Genomic DNA, 21,962 nt, shown 5'->3' with positions numbered 1-21,962 from the left:
GGGCCTGGCTAGAATCTGGCTCAGAAGAGCCACTTGCTTGTTCTGTTCCTTCCGTTTCCTCAAGTCCCGATGTGGCCGAAACTGACTCCCCCTCTTCAGACTAAGAGGAGCCAGATTCGGACTATGACAGTGTCATTACTTCGGGCTCAACCTGTAGGGCCCCTCTCTTTTTATTTTCTGGGGGAACCTCCTCCTCCTCTTTAGACTGGGAGGGGGAATCATGTAATGCATGCTCAAGTTCAGGTTGTTTGCCTCGGCCTCTACCTCAGCCCGAAGCTCGAGGCCCCGTACCTCTTCGTGTACCATACTTCATTGTCATTTCTGTAAAAGAGGCACTTATTAGCTACAAGTAAACAACTAAGTAATAAAATGTTTTTAGATTTTTTTTTTGTTTCTGTGACCGTAATTGAAAGTTATGGACTATAATTTGAATTACGGTTCGTAACTGAGTCCGTAATTTTCAATCACAGATCACAGTGTACCTGAGTTATTATTTTTTTCTGTCTGTGATTTGAGTTACGGTTCGTAATTAAAATTATGGTCCATAATCACTGGGCGTTATTTTCCATGTATTAAAATAGTGAGTCTGATGATTTTCTTACCTGTTATCGCCCATGTGGTCTGCATTTTCATCCTGCACCAAAGCAAACGTTACCCTATATACACATTATCTAAGTTACAAAAATTCAAAACAACAAACATTAACATGGGTTTCCTTCCAAGAAGCGCTTGATTTAACATCGCGGCACGACAGTGGTGCCCATTTTTACTCTGGATCAGGAGTGTAGCCATGTTTCAGCCTGTGTCGGTCCATAATTCTATCTCCATCAATGCAACCTTGATAATGCTTCACCCTCTGCCCGTTCACTTTAAATGTTCGAGTTCTATCTCCGGACTTCAACTCAATTGCACCATGGGGTGAACCACTTACCACTTCGAATGGATCAGACCACTTTGATTTCAACTTTCCAGGCAACAGCTTCAGTCTCGAATTATACAGCAGCATCTAATCCCATTTTGGAAAATATCTCTTGAGGATCTTTTTATCATGGTAATGTTTCATCCTCTCTTTATACAGTGCTGCACTTTCGTAGGCCTGGTATCGGAATTCATACATCTCGTTAAGTTGAAACAACCTGAGTTTGGTCGTTCTTCCTAATTCATGTTCAATTTCTTCAAGGCCCACATAACCTTATCTTCTAGTTCAACTGGCAGGTGAAATGCTTTACCAAAAACTAGCTTGAAAGGCGAAGTCCCAATTAGAGTCTTGAAAGTAGTCCGGTAAGCCCATAGAGCATTATCGAGCTTGCAGGCCCAATCAGTTCTGAATGCGGTTCTGTTTGCATTCACCATTTTAGCCAAAATACTCTTTATCTCTTGATTAGAGACTTCAACTTGCCCACTTGTTTGAGGATGATAAGGAGTTGCCACCCTATGCTTGACTCTATACTTCTCCATCAATCCAGCAAAGACTCTATTGCAAAAGTGAGAACCACCATCACTGATTATCGCCCTTGGGGTACCAAAGCGAGTAAATATGTTCTTTTTCAAGAATTCCATGACGCTCTTGGCTTCGTTATTAGGTAAAGCCACTGCTTCTATCCATTTAGAAACATAGTCAACAGCCACCAAGATGTATTTCATGCAACAAGAGCTCACAAAGGGCCCTACAAAATCAATCCCCCAAACATCGAACACCTCAACTTCCATCACAAAATTCATAGGCATCACTTGCTTTCTACCAAATACTCTCTTGTCGTTAGCACTGATCACAAGACCACCCTATTAATTAGCATCATGAAAGAAAGTAGGCCAATAGTAACCACATTTGAGAACCTATGTAGCGGTCCTCGTACCACTATGATGTCCCCCAACTGGAGAGTCGTGGCAAGCCTTCAGAATATCTAACACCTCACTCTCGGGAACACAACGCCGAATAATGTTATCAGTGCATGTTCTGAATAAGTATGGCTTATCCCAGTAGTACTGACGAGAACCGTGCAAAAACTTCTTTTTCTAGTAAGATTTGATCTCATCAGGAATGATACCAGTCACCAAGTAATTAGCCAAATTCGCATACCAAGGTGCCACTTACATAGACATCGCCAAAACTCATTCATCCAGAAAAGCATCATCAATATCAAGTTCCTCTGCTGGCACCCCAGCTTCCGCAAGCCTAGAGAGATGCTCAGCAACCCGATTTTCAGACCCCTTTTGATCTTTCACCTCAAAATCGAACTTTTGCAACAAAAGAACCCAATAAATCAGTCGTGGATTAGCTTCTTTCTTTGCCATAAGATACCTCAATGCAACATGATCAGTGCACACCATAACCTTTGTTGGGGTCAAAGGTTATGGTGTGCTAGTAGGACTCTTAATACGGCGCAGATGAACTTCTCAAAAGCATACACTATAGCAAGCAGCTCTTACTCAGTCACTGTGTAGTTCATCTGCGCCGTATTAAGAGTCCTACTAGTATAGTAGATTGGGTGCATAACTTTATTGTGCTCCTGGCCAGGAACAACACCAATTGCAAAACCACTCGCATCACACATCAACTCAAAAGGCAAGGACCAATCAGGAGTAACAATAATTGGAGCAAAAGTGAGATGCTCCTTTAATTCATTAAACGTCGTTTCGCACTTGTCATTAAACATAAACTTAGCCTTTTTTTCAAGAAACTTGCACATTGGGTTAGCAATCTTGGAGAAATCTTTGATGAAGCGCCTGTAAAACTCAGCATGTCCTAAGAAACTCTGGACTCCTTTGACTGAGATAGGTTGAGGAAGCTTTGCAATCACATCTATCTTAACTTGATCGACCTCAAAATGACACTTCTCCCAATTCAGCACAAGATCTGTCTCTTCACATCTTTTCAATACTTGACCCATATGGTCAAGAAAATTATCAAACGAATCGCCCATAATAGAAAAATCATCCATAAACACCTCCAAGAAGTCTTCTACTATGTCAGAAAAGATCGACATCATGCACATCTGAAAGTTTGCTGGTGCATTACACAACCCAAAAGGCATTTCGCTGAACACAAATGTCTCATAAGGACAAGTGAAAATCGTCTTCTCTTGATCTTCTAAGGCAATGTTGATCTGATTATAGCCAGAGTACCCATCAAAGAAGCAATAATAAGACCTTCTAGCCAGCCTATCAAGCATCTGATCAATGAAAGGCATGGGAAAATGGTCTTTACAAGTGGCTGAGTTTAGCTTCTTATAGTCCATGCAAACACGCTATCCAGTAACATTATGAGTAGGAATCGGCTCATTCTTTGCATTAGGCACCACAGTGATACCTCATTTCTTTGGAACACATTGAACTGGACTCACCCACTTGCTATCTGCAATCGGATAAACTACCCCAACATCTAACCACTTTATGATCTCCTTTTTCACAACCTCTTGCATGTTTTCGTTCAATCTCCTCTGATGTTCAACGTTCGGCTTGCTATCCTCCTCTAGCTAAATTTTATGCTCACAAATACCAGAAGAAATACCCCGAATGTCTGCTATGGTCCAACCAATAGCACACCTATACTCGCGCAAGATCTCCAATAATCGCTCAATTTGTTTCTCAGTCAGTAATGCTGAAACAATCACTGGCAATGTCTTATTCGAACCAAGGAACTCATACCGCAAGTGTGATAGGAGCTGCTTAAGCTCACGCTTTGGTGGCTCAACAATGCAATAGTTTTATTTGCAAGGTCAAGATCAAGCTTTCTTGGGTGGTAAGTATCAGAACCCAGACCTTCAAGCGCATTTACAATTTTCACATAGCCTCCATGTCATCGGCATCAAAGTTCATCAGAACAACAACAAAAGCTTCTCCCAAACTTTCTTTTTCCATTTTATGTTCGACAACATCATCAATCCCATCAAACGAATTAATAACCGAGATATTCTCATACGTAATTGGCAACTTCATCCCCTTACTTGCTTGGAAAGTCACCTTTTCATCATTCACTCAGAACTTGATTTCGTTCTTTTCAGAGTCCATAGGCGCTCTGCCCGTAGCAGGGAAGGGTGTTCCCAAGATGTTGGGAGTATCTTTATCAACCCCATAATCCAGAATAACGAAATCAGCCAGCAACATGAACTCACCCACTTGTACCAACACATCATCTACAACCCCAACTGGTCTTTTGATGGATCTGTCCGCCATTTGTAATAGAAGTTGGTCTAGGCATTCCCAATCCGGATTGCTTATAAATAGCAAGAGGCATTAAATTGATACTCACCCTATTATCACACAAAGCACGAGCGATACACGGAATGCTAAACGGCCTCAGATCTCCCTTTTTCTGAATTGTGGTAGAAGCAATAATCGAACTTATGTGGTGAGTTAAATTCACTATCTCATGTTGAACAGACCTCTTCTTCGTAAGCAAGTCTTTCACGAACTTAGCAAATTCGAGCATCTCTTTCATAGCTTCTAAGAATGGAAAATTTACCGTTAACTGCTTCAATTGATCGTAGAAGTTCTGACACTTAGCATCATCATTCTTCTTTGCCAACCTCTGAGGTAAGGGAGGTTTTGGATTGTATATCTGAGTCAAAGGGCGAAGGGCCCCTTTTATCGTCTGTTTACTAGTATCAGCATCAACATCTAGAATATCAACAACTTTCTCTTTAAAATGGACCTCATCATCCACATTAGGCACATACGACTGCACCACTTCTTCCTTATTAACCGGATCTAGATCAACCACATGTTATACCCTATTTTAACACGAGTCAAAATAGTTTACAACATCCCGGTAATTCCGGGGTTAATTAAAGTTAGGAGTCGCCAACTAATTAATTATGGTGAATTAGGACACCTAAAGTTCATTAAAGTTATTTTTAAAATTAACTCCGTTTTAAAAGTCTGTGAAACCAAATGATTCTAGGTACGGGTTCAACTAATTTAAAAGGAAGGTATTAGGCATCCTTTAAATTCCATTAATAATGGTTAACCGACCGGACTTAGGTGAATTAATTAAGGCTAAAATGCAGATGTAGTATTTTACAACATTTAAGAAAATATCTTATAAGTACTGCTAAGGTTATAGATGGACATATAAGAACGCGATTTAAAATAGGACTTGTAGAAAATAATAATTTGTATAAAGAGTTTAATTATAAGTAAACTGAAGGAAATGCGGGATTGTACAACGTTGTATAAATATTTGTGAAAAATAAGTTATACCAATTAACAAAGTGAAGAATCATTATAAGACTAATAAGAGTAAAGTTTTAAGGTTTTAAAATATGACGAAATCATTAGAAGTCTGAGAGGACCAAATACGATCCAGGCCTTTCATTATTTAGAACGTTATGAAATCAATATGATTTGGTTCGAAAGGTATTGTTATTATTTGGCCTTTAAATAGGTGACTTGAAAAGAAAACAAGTTTAAAACATTTTTATGAACTTAGTCCACACGTTAAGGTAACGGAACAGGGGTATACCACTGTTGGATAAAACAAAATACTCTCTTAGCTACTAACTAAGGTGAAGCTTAGTATAACCGAACCAGCCTAAACGTTAATCATGTTATTCGCACATCACACAAGGTCTAAAATTATGGTCAAACAATCATCCAAATAGACAAAGAAAAACACATAAACAGAGCATGAGAATAAGAGTATTGAAAACTATTAATAGGGTGTCCACTGTTTTGCTGCGCCCCTTCTCGTTCGTTCTCCGTTTGGATGTAGTCCGAGAGGGCGAAAGGAGTAGATGAGTGACATGAGGAGGAGATGTTATCGGATTTGGTGGCGGCATTGTCTCCAAATGAGACCGCTCGGGCAGCGAGTCTTTATGAAAAACTCCATTTCACCCCGAGGTGTACATGTAAAAAAAAGATAAAGATTAGCATGGAACAAATGCGACCAGATCACAGAACTTCTAAATTAACTTAAGAATCAAATATTAGCGTTTGAGCAGGTAGTAGTACTTATAACAGAACCCCTTTTAGCTGTTAGTATAGGATGAACTAGTTGAATATATGGACAGACTTTACTCTACCACCTACTCTATTCTTGAAGAAGGGAAAACATAATAAGACAGACATATTCCAGAAAACCCAAGTAATGCTGAAACATCCACAAATTTGTCAATTAAACTAGGCTGACTGGTCTACTCTTCAGACTACACCATATTGATAGCTAAAGATCCTAACATATTCAAAACGCATGAATCATGATCACATGAAAGGAAGTGGAACCAGATTTCTTAGTCTTTTAAATTGAACTACAGGCTAATCACATGAACAAATACATCATGCTACTATTTAGATCTACATTGGAAGGGTGTCACGATAACTTCATGTTTTCTACTAACGCACGTTTAAACGAATCCTAGTACTAACCGCTTACCCAATAGATTGTAACCAAACAGGAACAGAATTGCAGAAAAACATCAAACAAAACCTTAAGGTGAATATAGGAGACTTACTTATCTAACTCTAACAATGTTCCGGAACTAAACTAATCTATAACGAAATTGACATACGTACAGAACTTAACAAAAGGAAATAAACTGAGATGAGGAAGAAATCACCTTTCTTGGGTGCAGTGAACGAGGCTTTTAGGTCCCGGATCCATGCTCAAATGCGACGAACGCGAAACCACTCCGATTAGCCGAAGGTTTCAAACAGGAAAGTGAAAATATGGTAGTTTTGAATAATGTAGGGCTGTATTTTCGTTGTTTTTCATTTTTAGATCCAGACCTCGTAACCCCTTCCTTATACTCCGAAGAGGTATTTATAGGAGAAGATCGAGTACGATTTTAGGCCGGATAATGAGACTTAAAAGTTTTGAAATCTCGTTAAAACTTATTTGAAATTCGAACGTTTGAGGAGTTTTTTGGACGAACTTGTCCTGTTCACGTGATTTGGTCAGATTCATACTCAAAGTGGTGAGATTTTGGTTTGAATTCGGGTTTGCTCTGCTTTAGTTTTATCCGGTTTTGATATGTGGGGAAACTTGCACGAAAATGGGAGGGTCAACATCTGCCATTGTTGTTGGAAATATGGACCTTGTGTGAAAGGGGAAAGAAATGAGATAGGAGGCGTGGCTGCTGTTTTTGTTGACTAGGGTTAGATGATATTGAAATAGAAGACGTGGGCCGGGTCAGTGGAAAGGGATAATGGGCTAGTCGCTTGGGCTATTAATTAACGAATTGGCTTTAGCCCAAGTAGTTTTAGGATGGACTGAATTAATATTTTGGGCTTCTAACTTAATAACTAGTACAATATATATTATGTGAAGACAAATAATAATTAGTATGTAGAAAGTAAAGGATTTATATTAAAATAAAATTAATTTAACGAGTACAAAATCCGAAAATAAAGTGATGACGAACCCCTTTGAAATTTGTGATAAAGTGATGCTAGTAATAGTAAAAAAATGCAAATAACGATATTAATAGTGAAAAATGTTTACCTCGTCAAAAAATCAGAAGCTCCAGGAAATAAATTGAAATAAAGGAGGGACAAAATTGGGTGTCAACACCACCTTCTTGTCAGCACTTTGAAGTATTTCGCTTCTCGTGCTAATAGCAAAAGAACGCTCTAACCCACCACCTCCATTCTTAGGGTTTGGAATAGTATCACTAGGAAGTCCTCCCTTTCCGAAGTTACCGTTATTGTTGTTGTATCTACTTTGGTTTGATCCACCATAGTTGTTATTGTAGTTCCCTTGGTTGTTGTTGTATTCACTTTGCCCTTTTTGAGGTCTCCAGTATCTTTGAATTGGCCCAGGAATATCCCTTTTTGTTATGTAGTCTGCATAGTGAACATTTTCAACTGGCGGAGGGGGATCCTCTTGGACTTGGTACATACCAAGCGGTATGCCTGAGATATCTTCACAAACGTTTACTTTCTTCACCTCGCTCTCATCAAACTTCTTTGTCAGTAAAGAGATATTAGTGGCCAGTTGTGCCAATGTCTATTGCGTCTCTTGGCTATCCTTCACAATATTTGAATCAATGGTGTCCCAAGTGATAAACTATCAGAATTACTCGAATGCCATGTTTGCGATCAAGTATATCAGTAATATTAGCATAGGACTTATTCATGAAACACCCACCAGCAGCATTATTGGCTATTGCTTGAGTCATAAGATCCAACCCTCTGTAGAACTTCTCTTTCAGAATATGATCTGGGAAACCATGGTTCAAACTCCTATCCAAATATTCTTTGTACCTCTCCCAAGCTTCAAAAAGTTGACGTTGTTTGAACTCGTAAATCTGATCACGAATCTCAGCTCTTTTACTCGCGGATACCACTTCCTGAGAAACACTTTGACCATCTCATCCCATGTAGCAATAGAGTTTCGGGGAAGCTTTGTGAAACATTTTCTCGCATCTCCGGCTAATGAATATTTGAAGAGTTTCAACCGAACAGCTTCTTGAGGCACACCCTTTTGGATATGATAAGAACATACCTCCAGAATGTTTGTTATATGCTGGCGAGGATCATCATCAACTGCATTCCGAAAGTATCCCTCTTGTTTGAGCATATGATAGAGGGACGTTTCAAACTTAATAGTAGTAGCAGTCACCCTAGGATAACCTATTGCAGATGCAAAGTCTTCCTCCATATCTGACTCATCACCAAAAACGTTCTCGACTGGAAGTGTGTCGTCTACCATGATTACCTAGTTTACAAGGTAGCAAACAAGGTGTGTTGGAATAGGACAAAGACTTTAAGAAGAGTAAACACTATTTAGTAATTTCAAAACCGTATTTCCCGGCAACAGCGCCAAAATTTGATACGCTCTAGTTAATAGCATAAAGCGGACGCTGTCAAATATAGTAACCCAACTAGGTTGGGGTCGAATCTCACAAGGAATATGGTGTGAAAAGTTTACTAAACGAGTATTATACTAATCTTGCGGTCCTGGTGTATTCCAGAAAAAGGATTTTATAAGAGTTTTGGTTTGTGGACTAATTTAGAGTGACTAGTAATTGAGTTGTGAATATATGGGTAAAAAGAACCAAGATTGTGTCCCCATCAGATAAAGTGTATGATCTTGATGTACTTCTAATGGATCGTTGTATGAATGCACTTAACCTCTATGTGAATCTAGACTATTTCCCAATAAGAAAAGATTATTTCTTTTACACTTTTCCGAAAGATAAGAAAGTGTGCATGAAGAACGGTTAATTATGCCAAGTAAATTCCTCTTATTCCTAAGTGAATTTATTAAACAAGGTTTAAAGCCTTGAGTTCTTGTTATTTGTTCTTACCAAACCCCAGTTATTTTCCCAAATAAATCAAAGTTTATGGCGTTAGCTAATGTTTGCAACCACTAACTATATGATTAAAACGAAGAACAAATAAACCCTAACAATCCATTATGTGTATATCAATCATAATCCCCAATCAGAAAACACTCATCCTTAGGTTCACAACCTTAGTAAGGGTGTTTAGTTACTCATGAAAAAGAACAAGAAATAAAAGGTTGAAGAAGTCATCAGTGCTTACTTTTGATGAAAAGAGAAATTAATAATACTTGAATTGATGTTGAAAGCTCAAAAAAAAAAAGTATTGAATGCTCTAAGTCAAGAGTCAAAGTATATCAGATGATCCTAAATAAAACCCTACATTGGACTATTTAAAATTTTCAAAAACATAAAAATTATAGAATTGCACTTTAGTCCCTGACGACACCAATTACGGTCTGTAATTTGAAATTACGGATCGTAATTCATTTTGCGGTTTGGCTTTCCTGCTGAAACTTAGACAAAATCACCATTTAGTTTTACGACCCGTAATTCATTTTACCGTCAGTAATCCACTGACCGTAATTCTTCATCTCCAAAACTTGTCTCTCTGTTTCATGACATATCAATTTTTACGTTTTGAATTACAGTAAGTAACAATTGTCTATAAAATTTGATATTCTTTTCTGCACATTCTGTTTAAACTTATCCTTCATTACGCTCCAAGATTACGGACCGTAATGCAAATTACGGCCAATAATTCTTCACAAAGGCAAATTCTGCAACTTTCCAGTTTTTGACCTGTAAATGCTTATCTACCTGCAAAACACTAAAAACATATTAAAATGACACTGACTTGCTTAAAAACAAGTAAAATTTAAGGTAAATAAGCATCAAATGTGCCATAATTTCACGGCACATCAATAGTCATACAAGATTAGACCAGATTAAAAATGATCACATTCAACAGAAGGTGCAAGAAGCATAAATAGAAGATAAATCGAAAGAAGTAGCTTGGGCTGGCTTGGTCATGTCCTACGCTGACCTCCAGATGCATCCGTCTGTAGGTGTCTAACCATCTGGTGAGTGAAGGTGTTTGAAGGAATGTGGTAAACCTAGAATTACATGAAAGGAAATTGTCCTGAAAGACCTAAAATCTCTTGGAGTCCATGCACACCTTGCGAAAAGTTTGGCATAGTGGAGAGAATCTATTCATGCAAAATCAATTAGTTGGGGTTAGTTTTGGTCATATCAGGGCATTTACTTTAGGTTGTTGCTATGAGGTTTTTGCTCGTCGTCAAAAAGATTATGCCGGTAGAGAACATCTAATACCAAATAAGCTTATTACTGTTAATATTTATTGATAGTTGTTGTTATTGTTATTGTTGTTGTTATAGTTATGGTGAGACGGCCTTATTGGTGAGACGTGGATTGTGAGAATTCATATAGCCGACCTCAACTTGTTTTTGATTGAAGCTTAGTTGTTGTTGTAAAGGAAGCTTGAATAAGGAAAACTAGGACTTCATGTTCATTTTTAAAACCATAGCTGCATTATTATTACACGAGAATTAGGGACAGTTCTTATTTGCTCGTGAGGATTTCTTTTTCATTGTTTCTTGTTCTTATTCTTTACTGGCTTTACTATGTAGCATTAAAAGAGGAAAATTCTTTGGTCTAATATTGAACAATAGGGCCAACTCTGGATGCATAAACATTACTATCACATATATGTAGTTAGCTAGGTAGCTTGAGAAGAGGAACTTCTGTGGTCATATATGAGGCTGTAGGAGAATCGTATGAGATGCACAAACATTAACACCAGTGATATCTACTTAGCAGGGTAGACTACCCCATTCTTCCTGGGCTACTAACATTTTCTTTTAAACTGTCATCTGCAGGGTGTTAGTCTTCTACTTCTTGTAATACACATTTTATTTCCCTTATCATATGAAGGCTGCAATCTCTACTGGAAAAGTCGTTTCAACAGACTGAAGGTATTTGATACCTTTTTTTATGAAGATAGTCTGACTCTGAAGTTAGTGCTTTTGCATTGATGTTCTTGTCACCCTTTTCCCTAAAAGTAGAAGGAGAAATATCTTGGTTGTGGTATGTCGGATTTCTGCAGTTGAAGAAAAAAAAACATGGTAAGATGAATAATGCATAACAGGGAACTCATTTTTTCCAAAATTTCTTACAGCAGTTGGCAATGGATGACTGAAAGAACAAGTCGTCGAAGCGAAATCGAGAGGGACTTAGCACCTTCATTTGATACAGAAATAAAGACTACCAATTTGTCATTAAGAAAGGCATCATATGGAGCCTGCAGTTGGTCTCTTCTTCCTCCTCTCCTTCCCCATTTTCCTTATATTCTACATTCACCATCAAACACCGGAAGAAGTAACTCTTTTAGCACGAAATATCCTTGGAGGTTGGCTTATGGAGTATATTACTAATTGGAAATGAAAAAATAAAATTATATTACATTGGAAAAGACTGGCTCCACCTCTGGTTCTGCTTAAACTGTTTTATGGTCAAATCTGACCTGCAGAACTAGAGTTTTCATAATGTTTTTGGAGTAAAGAAATTGTTGGAAGGTTCTTTTGAATTGGTGAATCTTAGGTTGCTTAACACTTCCACAGAAACTGATAGTAAAATTTAGTTAATAACAATTTCTTTCTTATTTGGCTTAATTTTTCAGGTCAGTTTGCTGTTAATCTTGGTTGCGGATATTGTGGTCTACATTCTCTTTCTAGCAGACTTCTATTATATACCATTCCGTATTGCACCCTATCTCCGCGTGGTGTTCTTTATTTCGAATATTAGGTACGCCATAGTAGGATCACCACTATTTTTCATTCTAGTCACAACCTCATTATTTATGTTTATGTTTTAACTTTCTTTACTCGGACTTCTCCCTCCAAGTGATCTCACTTTTCTCTTTTCTAGTTGTTTTTTTTTTCCTTTTACTTAAAAATGTGACATGTGATATTACTGGGAATATGGTTTTTATACGCAATTTGTAACTTCAGTATTATATGTGAAGGACCTTAAAGAAGTGAGCTTTTTCGCTGTTGTTTCCCAAAGTATTAAGTAAAATAGCATTGTGTTCTACTGCTGTTAATCAATTAAAGTTTCATGCTTATGTTCTTTCACTGTACATAATGTTTTTGCACCCTCCACCACCTCACCAAGGAAAGGTGGGCCTGATCTTCGGTGGTTCTATGAAATGGCTGCATTTTATCAACTTTGAAATGAATGGAAGGGTCCAGATATGATTTTAATTACTGTGTTCTCCCTCTCTCTGGTCATGTTGCCATCTTTGACTTGCTGTATCAGCTTCAAATGTGTCAAATATGTTTTGGAAGGTTGTGGAGGTGGTTGGTGGTGAAGGTAGACGTCGGTAGTTGTGTGGTGGTGATTGGTGGTGGTAGTAACGGGCGGCGGCTGCCTAAGTTGAAGTGATAATCAATAGAGTAGGGACAAAATGTTACATTCATAGGAATCTTTAAGTGAACATCTTAATGATTTTAAGACTCTATACAAAATATGAATGATTCAGACCTATTAATAAGTTGAGATCTTAATGACTCAGATTCAAAACTCTATTAAGTGCAAAGAAATGGGGCCTAAGCAGTGTAATCCACCAGATGTTCCTTCTCTTTTTCTCCCTTTCTAAGGTTCAAAAAGATGGCATGTTGGTTCCACATCCTGTACTTCATTTTTCTTGATTTACTTGGTTTCTTAGCTGTTGTTGCTAATATGATTTTTAATTTCATACGTTTGACAATAGGGAATTACGAGATAGCTTCTTCATCCTTGCAGGAATGCTTGGTACCTACCTTAATGTTGTGGTTAGTTATCCTTGTCTTTGAGGGTTATTGGTTATTTCATATCATAGGCTTTAACAGACACAATATGCTAAATGATATGATAAGCTAAAAAATTCACACCTGAATATTATCATCTTACGCCCTCTCTCCAACTCATTGCTAATCTAAACCCTTCTCTTTTTGTCTATGTTCTCTTTCCTCCCCAATGCAGGCTTTATCTGCTTTATTTCTTCTGTTCTCGAGCTGGTTAGCATATGTCTTCTTTGAAGACACACGGCAGGGGAAATCGACGTTTACTTCGTATGGCACCACGTTGTACCAAATGTTTGTTTTATTCACCACATCAAACAATCCAGATGTCTGGGTTCCTGCGTACAAGTGAGTGCCGTAGAAAATTGTCTTTAGTTCCCTTTTACTCTCTATAATATTGTTGAAGTTAACCTAGATCTAGAATCTTTAATGTGTAAGAAAGTTTTCGCCATTCCTTATAATAAAAGAATTAGTTTTTGCCATTAAAAGCTCTTAATTTTGATTATTTTTTTTTTGCTATAATTAAAGATAGTGTCTCCCACCTTCATAACAAGAGCGCCACCAGGGCAAAGTACATTTTGCTCTCATCGTCAAGCTTTCTTACTGAGTTTTTACTCTTATTTAAGTTAATGTTTGAGTTAACTTTTATTTCTATGTAAATTTCCGACTTGAAACCTGTAGTATGTATTTGTCCTTTCAGGGACTCACGTTGGTATTGCCTGTTTTTTATTCTGTACGTGCTATTGGGTGTTTACTTTGTTACCAACTTAGTTCTTGCTGTTGTATATGATAGCTTCAAAAGTGATGTAAGGTCTTCCATCGTTTTTGCTTCAAGCTATCAGAAATCATTGCTACCATGTTACTGTTTGCAATAGTTCGTACTTTTCCTGTAAATTCTGCACTTTGCACGTATTTATTTATTATCTTTTGGCTGTAGCTTGCAAAACAAGTGGCTAAAAAAGATCGTATGAAGCTAGGACTTTGAAGAAAGCATTTAGCTTGATTGATAACAGCGTGAGTAGGACACTTCATAACTGGTTCTCCAATTGAGTTTCTGTGGTTTACATGCATTTAATACCCTTCTCTTCCTTCCTTTTACCCATGGAAGAGAAGCTTATATCCCTGTTCTTCCTTTTCCAAAAGAGTGGCAGTAACAGCTGCCAATAAAAATCTTCTCCCTCACTAATCTCATGTAGGCATCCTGTATATTGAATGTAGTTGCCTGCCTTTCTTGCGCACAGATCAAATTTAAAGGGAACGTAATTTAGCACCAAAAAGAAGAGGGATTATTATTTATTGCTAAAGTAATAATTTTATTAACGGAGAAGGGCCAAACGAAGTGTCAAAAAAGTGTCTAATAAGAATCTTTAATGTGACGGGATTCTATTCAGTATTAGAAGATAGATTATACTTAGAGTAGAAAGAGGTAGTTGATACAGTTCCGCATGGGTCCACTTGACAAACACCTTCTGGTGTATCCAAATTTGATCTTAGATATAAGATTCAGAAGGGGTTTTGTGTGTCCTTAACTCTTTTGGTTGCCACTCCTTTTATAATTGTGTTCTTTTGGCATTGCAGAGCTTTGGGGTCCTCTACAAGAAGCAGTGTATCCTTCTGTTTGAGGAACTTAACAAATACAGGTAAAGTTCATTATCCGTCTGACCTCCCAATGCATTTCATGCGTGTTGGAGTTCTGCTGCTATGCTGTAGTTCTTTTCATTAATTGTCTTCATTTGTGGTGTGGCTCTTACTGCCATTCCTTGAAACTGAAATTGAACTAGCTGTCGCAACTTGAACTGGATAAGGCCGTTTGACAAAATCCAGATCAACATGCTGGCTGTAAAGCTTTCCAGCTGATAATGCAGTGAATCTGTGTTTTGGACACAGCATCCCCAGTACTGCACAGTGTTGTCAAAGGCGCACTTAAGCCCTGAAGCGAGGCTCAAAACGCATTGAGCGCTTCCCCTCGCTTAATGTGCGCTTCAGTGTCGTCATCAAGGTTCTACGACATACTTTTCCTTGCCAATGAGTGTCTCGTAGAGAGGCAACACTAAACAATTGATATATTACTTTATCGTAATTATTTTTTCAATTTCTTTGTCCATATATTTGTTTTTCATGCTTATAATTATTAGTCTTGAGCTAAACATATATATATTTGTATGTTTTCTCCATTTGCGCCTTTAAAGCCCACGCTTCATTTGCTCTTTGCGCTTAAAGCCCCGACGTACCTTAGAACTTTTTTACGCTTTTCGCTTTTGATAACACTGTACTGGCATGAGCCATTATTTAGACATGAACCTTCCACTGTTTTAGCGGCTTAATCGGGATATTGTCGAGGTTGCGCACATTGTAATAGTTGTGTGGGAGATATCATCCTTAGTGGCTTCATTCATCATAAATCTAATTAGATCATTCATGGCCCACTAATTGGATCTTCAAAATCCACCTATGACCTTATGAAGAATTTCTCACTTTTAAGTGGTGGTTACATGAGTGAACCTTTTTCCATTTTCTTTTGAGAGGTTGAGCAAGGAAAAGAAGATACCTTTACCTTTAGTTTTCATAAAAAGAAGTCTTGCATTTATCTGAGATAAAGGAATATTTGAATTTTGTCTATCATGTCTTCCATTTATCTGAGAGAAAGGAATATTTAAAGGGAAAATTACAGCTAATACCATTCGGCCATCTAGTTTACAAAATATGTACACAGTGTATAGGTAGTATATAAAGTATACTAAATATACATGTAATATACATACCTTTACACTACCTATTCAACCGAAGTGTATACTTCGGCCATGTTTGGTAAACTAGACGGCTGAAATGTACACTTAGGTAAGTTTCCCATATTTAAACAGTGATACTGATATACTTAGGAGTGCAATAACAAGATAGGAGGCATTCCCAACACTTGTATTTGATGGTTCACCTGTAAATTGCTGATTGTTCATGTACTAGTACCTGCAACTACACGTGTCAGTTTGCTTACCAGGATTTAGCTTGTGACACTGCTAGTTCATATGTGTATAATAGTGGGCCATATTGGTTCAATTTTGTATTCATATACCCCTGCATTCATGATGCCTCTCCTTCCTGAATTACTGGCCAAGGGGACACCAGTGAAACAGTAATCCCTAATATGAATTGTGAAAGCTGATCATGGTTATGAGCTAGCAGAGTGAAAAGGAAGAAGACAGTTGATTAGCTTATAGATAAAACTCATTTCATACCTTTTGACTAAGGTGCTTACTGGTCAAGTGGTCATTGTAATTGTGACAATCAGTTGTTGACTTGACGATCATTTTGGAAGTTTAGGAAACTCCTCTTTAACCTGAAGTCACTTTGACAGAAACACCTAAGATTATTGCATATATTTTCATTACAAGCTGGGCGCCCTATGATATAAGTTTAGCTAGTGTCTTCAAGGAGTTTGAGAAGGTATTTTCTGTTACTAAGCATACTGAGTAAACAGATCCATGTAGGGGAAATACAAAACCAAACTGAGTTCAGGTAATTAAAAGTAAGCATAACATTTTACGTTGTGATTAGGGATTTGATTCTTAGGAATAAATCTACCCTTCATACTCTTTTGCTTTTCTTAATTGTTATTGTCTTTTGAAAACAGCCTCTCTATCTCTACAAGTTAGAGGTAAGGTCTACGTACACTCTACCCTCCCTAGACCCCACATTGTGAGATTACACTGGGTATGTTGTTGTTGTTTATTTGTTTGGGGATAGAATTAAAATTCTTTCTTTTCCTGTTTCCAGATACTGCTGCGTTTGTATTGACTTATGTTATCTTATCTTTGGATGCATGACTATGTCATGCCCTTTTTCTTTCACATATATCTGTCAAGGTTCCACGTCGCAGTACACATTGATACATTATCATTAAATGTCTTCAGGACTTTGCCGAAAATATCAGGAGATGATTTTGAGTCAATATTCGCTGAGCTGGGTGATACGGGTGGCTTTAAGGTACTTATGAATCCTTTTGAATTCTCTGATACAGTGAGGTACTTTCATTCTCGTTACTCTCCATTTTTCTTGGTTTGTACACATTTGAATTGTTCTCATGATTGAATGGTGATTTTAACAGCTTATGTTAGTAATTATTTTCTTTGGAAACTTTTGAATTGTTTTGGTATTGTGAGGTGGTTACCTTTTTTCTATGTATATGTTGTTTGGATAGTGACCATCACAGTGATGCCCCTATTTGCGGAACTATTTATTGTTGCCAACAGTAATAGCAACTATGGCTCTTCTCTTACTGTTATGCTTTAGCTTTATTTTCATTTTAAACTTTATCTTGATGATCTTGACCACACAACAACACACAGAAGTAGATTTTATGTTTATAATGGAGTATACAGAACTATTAGCCTTGCCAAACATTTCTAGGAACATTGTTACATGGAAAACGGATTTTAAACTCTTTTAACTTGTGTCATTGATATTTATTCTTTTGAGTTTTGTACTTCAATGTCTCAAACTTGAATTTACCCTTAAGTTATGAAAACATATGTGGTAGATTAAACTACGGATTATGTATTTTCCGTTTGCTTCTCAAAGTCGAAATTTTTGGTTTATCCTATCAATACTTGGTGTATTATCGGAAAGGGTAATGAAGTCGAATGACGAAGCACCAGAGTTTGATGTTAAGCAATAAGCACATCTATCTTCTTCTTTTTTTATGACAAATAAGCACATCTATCAAGTACCTTACCATTTCAAGTTGTTAGATATTCTTAAGTCTAAGAACTTCACCTTTCTTATATTTATTCATGGAACTAGATGGGTGTCTGAATTAAAGGAATCTGATCCTTTCATGGACGAAATCTTCTCAATCACTAAAAATTCCATCTTCATTTTTGTTCCCACTTTTCTCATGAACTCCTCTGTTTCAAATGCAGATAAATTTGAAAGAATTTAATGATCTGTGCATTGCAATTGGACTGAGATTTCCAAAGGAAGAATCAGTGAGTCCATTTACCCTTTCAATTACAGGTTGAAGGTTAAACCAGAGAATCGTTCATGTTCAGTTTTTTATTGCAGCTTCCAATCTTTGAATATTGTCCAAATTTCTATCATTCACCAGCATCAGAGAAGTTGAAAGACTTTGTCCGTGGCGCTATGTTTAAGTACATAATAGTGTTCATTCTCCTTGTCAATCTTGCTGCTGTTATTATTGAAACTACAGTATGAATAAACTCTGTACAATCTATACTTGGATTTTGATCCAAATATATTATATTTCTACGCTTAAAGTAGCCCTAGAATACAGGTTTGTTAGTGGTGGTCTAATTTGAACTTGTGAAGTGATACTAACTCCTTTTGGTATCTGATCTGTTAATTCTTGAACAATCATGTCTATAAAGTAAAATGATATGGAGAATATACATTACCATTAGATTACCAACCACTGATCCCTCGACCTAGTCATAACTAGCAACTACCCTAATTGTTAAAACTGTGATCTTGATCAAGCTTAGTGTGGCGTGACTGGCATCCTTCCCTTTGTTATAAGAATGAGTACCTCCTGACTCCAACCACCATGCAGCTGAACATTGAACATGAACAATCGAGGAACTTTTGTCCTTTCTGCTTTATTTACTGTCTAGTGCTTTCGATACTGTGTGGATGAAACTTCAAGGGAGGGGGTTGCTCTTCTATGTATGATAAGAATAACACATTGACACTATACAAGTTTCTGCTTAAGTACCTCAGAGAAATCTCCTCTTCCAAATCATTTATGTTTTAAAAGACCGGCACACCTTACTGACCACCTGAGTTTTGAGGAAAGCATCAACATTCTCACCCCAAAAGAAAAATCAAGATCCTCAGATGCTATGATATTTGTGATGGTTTCATTTATTTTTTTACTTTCATGGATGTCAAGGGGTCCGCTCTTAACCCCTTTTTGTTTGCTTTGGCAATGGACGCACTGACAAGCCACATTCAAGGAGAGGTGCCATGGTGCATGTTGTTTGCAGATGACATTGTGCTTATTGACGAGTCGCTGAGCGGTGTTAACGCGAGACTGGAGGTTTGGCAACAAACCTTGGAGTCGAACGGTTTCAAGTTGAGCAGGACTAAGACAGAGTACTTAGAGTGCAAGTTCAGTGATGTGAGTCAGGTAGAGGACGAGGACATGCAGCTAGATACTCAGGTCATCCCGAAGAAAGAAAGTTTCAAGTACCTGGGGTTGATCATCCAAGGGAATGGCGAGATTGACGACGATGTCACACATCGTATTAGAGCGGGATGGATGAAATGAAAGCTCGCATCGGGGGTGTTGTGCGATAAAAAGGTGCCGCCTATACTAAAGGGAAAGTTCCACGGTACAAAAATATAAATCCACATCCACTTCCACAAACTTTATAATGTAGAAATATAAATCCACGTCCACAACGTTCCTAATGCCAAAAAGATAAATCCACTTCCACGTCCACATCCACAAAATCCACAGTGTGAAAATATAAATCCACATCCATTTTCAAAATTGTATAATGCAAGAAAGATAGATCCACTTCCGCGTCCACAATGTTCATAATGCAAAAAGATAAATCCACTTCCACGTCCACAATATCCACAATGCAGAAAATAAATTCACGTCCACTTCCACAAAATTTTATAATGTAAAAAAAATATAAATCCACTTCCACATCCACATCCACGGTAAAAATATAAATCCACATCCACTTCTACAAATTTTATAATGTAGAATTTCGTGTCCATGTCCACAAGATTCATAGCATGGAAATTTAAATCCATGTCCACTTTCACAAATTGTATAATGCGAGAAAGATAAATCCACGTCCACGTCCACAATATTCATAATGCAAAAAGATAAATCCACGTCCACACATCCACGATATTGAAATATAAATCCATGTCCACTCTCACAATTTGTGATGTAGAAAGGTATATCCACGTTTATATCCACATCCACAAAACCATTCGTGAAGAGATATAATTCCACATCCTAATCCATGTCCGGAAGTTAAATCTACAATTGTCCCCACGATTTAACATATGATGCAAGATTTCGATCCTGTCATCTCATTAAATATCACATTCTAAAAGAAATTGTTAGCGACTTGAAATAAATAAATATGTATAAAGTGATTACAAAATTGAGGAATTTAACCGATAACAGGTGACCATGTCCGTATCCACTTTGAAGAAGGTTAAATCCACGATCATGTGCCCTTGATCCATCCAGAAATGCCACGAGCGCCCTTGGTTGAGAAGATAAATTCATGTCCACTGTTGTGATCAAAATTTCATGAAGAATGGAACAACGTCCACCATTTAGCGCAAGCTAAATTTATATCCGCATTGAAGAATATTTCACTTTTGAAGAAAGCTAACTCTTTGATCAAGTCCACAATTAACATTTGAAGAAGAGTCAAATATGTGCCACATTCATGTTAATTGAACCTGTCTCATCAAAGAAAAATTGTGAGTTTAAAAGAAAATTGGTTGACTTGTGCATATCGGGGAACTTGGTCCTTGAATTGATTCTTGTCTCAGTCGCGCCCACGTTCTTCGAGGCCCCACCGGATGTTTTGCTTTGCCAAGGAGTTTCAGTAATAAGTAATAAAGAACGTCTTTTGAAATTAAGAGTAATGAGATTTGGATGACTTCGAAAGGGAATACTTAGTGGCTCTAATAGATAAAATAATTATGAAGACTCGAATTCAAACTTATCAACATTTTAGCAAGACATGGACGAACTTTATTTAAAGTTATTGAACATTTAAGACCACTTTTGTGCTACTTCTAAAAATTGTCCCAGTTTCCAGTCCTGGAGGCGCTTGGTTCTAAACAATTGAAAAGTGAGAACTTATAATGAAAGCTTTTGGAAGCGATTTGACCGATTTCAAAAATTTGTCCCAGTTTCAAGATACTAGGACACATGAATTTAAACAGTGGGAAGACCAAAATCTTATATATAAAAATCCTTATGTATCTCATAGGGACCAAAATGGTTGGACAAACCGAAGATATTGAAAATTTTAAAATAGAAGGGCCGAACCCGCCTTGGGTTGCTTACGTATCCCAATGGAATCAGGCCAGACGTAGTTCGTGAGTAAAAATAACAACTTTTGAGGTTTTTTTTATTTATTTAAAAGGAGGGCCGAACCCGATGTGGGTTGCCTACGTATCCAAAAGGAAATCAGGCCACACGTAGTTCCAACCCACAAAACAAAGACACAGAAATATTTTGAAAAGAGCGGCCGAACCCGATATGGGCTGCCTACGTATCCAAAGGAAGTCAGGCCAAACTTAGTTCATTACAGCAAATGACAAAGTCCTAATTTAGAAAGGCCGTAACAAATATAGAGGCGACATGACAAACAACTAAAAAACAAAGTTTCTAGCTTATGACTCCGGCCTATTACAAAAGGAAATTTATAAATTACTGAAACTCCCGGCGAGCCGGGGCTGAGATGCAAATCCAATTCTTCAACTCGGGTCCTGGTTCGGCAGCCCATAAGGTCGGTGTTTCAACAATGTCTTCAATTACCACAGCATGATCATCTTTATCTTCCACGAACAAGTTCTTGATCCCTTCCATAATATCATCATAGGCAACTTCAACAGTCAAATCTGAAGTTTTGGAGATGGCAGGTTTTGAGAAAGTTTGATCAATGGTAGGAACTGGTTTTGGCAAGAAAATCTCCTTTCCTTTATTCTTTCGTGCTTTCTTCACTTCTTCCTTAGTTGGTTCATATCCCAAACCAAATATAAACTGTTGCGCAGGGAGAACTACAGGCTCAACCCGCCCATTTAATGTCTTCCCTAACCCAAATCCAGGTTGGTACCCATTTTTCAGCATTTCCTTTGCAACCATGATCGCGGCGCATGA

The 21,962-nt window shown here is 37.6% G+C and overlaps 1 protein-coding gene across 1 annotated transcript in view; it reads left to right on the top strand.

The window, feature by feature from the left end:
• Positions 1–21,962, top strand: part of LOC132620320 (two pore calcium channel protein 1A) — a 102,646-nt gene that overhangs the window by 17,578 nt on the left and 63,106 nt on the right. The window contains exons 3-6 of the mRNA XM_060334986.1: positions 11,123–11,218; positions 11,923–12,047; positions 13,015–13,075; positions 13,266–13,432. Coding sequence (XP_060190969.1) covers positions 11,123–11,218; positions 11,923–12,047; positions 13,015–13,075; positions 13,266–13,432 — 449 coding nt within the window. The remainder of the gene's footprint in view (positions 1–11,122; positions 11,219–11,922; positions 12,048–13,014; positions 13,076–13,265; positions 13,433–21,962) is intronic.

Source organism: Lycium barbarum, chromosome 11 (assembly GCF_019175385.1).
Source record: "Lycium barbarum isolate Lr01 chromosome 11, ASM1917538v2, whole genome shotgun sequence".
Taxonomy (NCBI): domain Eukaryota; kingdom Viridiplantae; phylum Streptophyta; class Magnoliopsida; order Solanales; family Solanaceae; genus Lycium; species Lycium barbarum.
The sequence above is the reverse complement of the archived record's forward strand: the minus strand, read 5'-3'. Positions and strand labels throughout refer to the sequence as shown.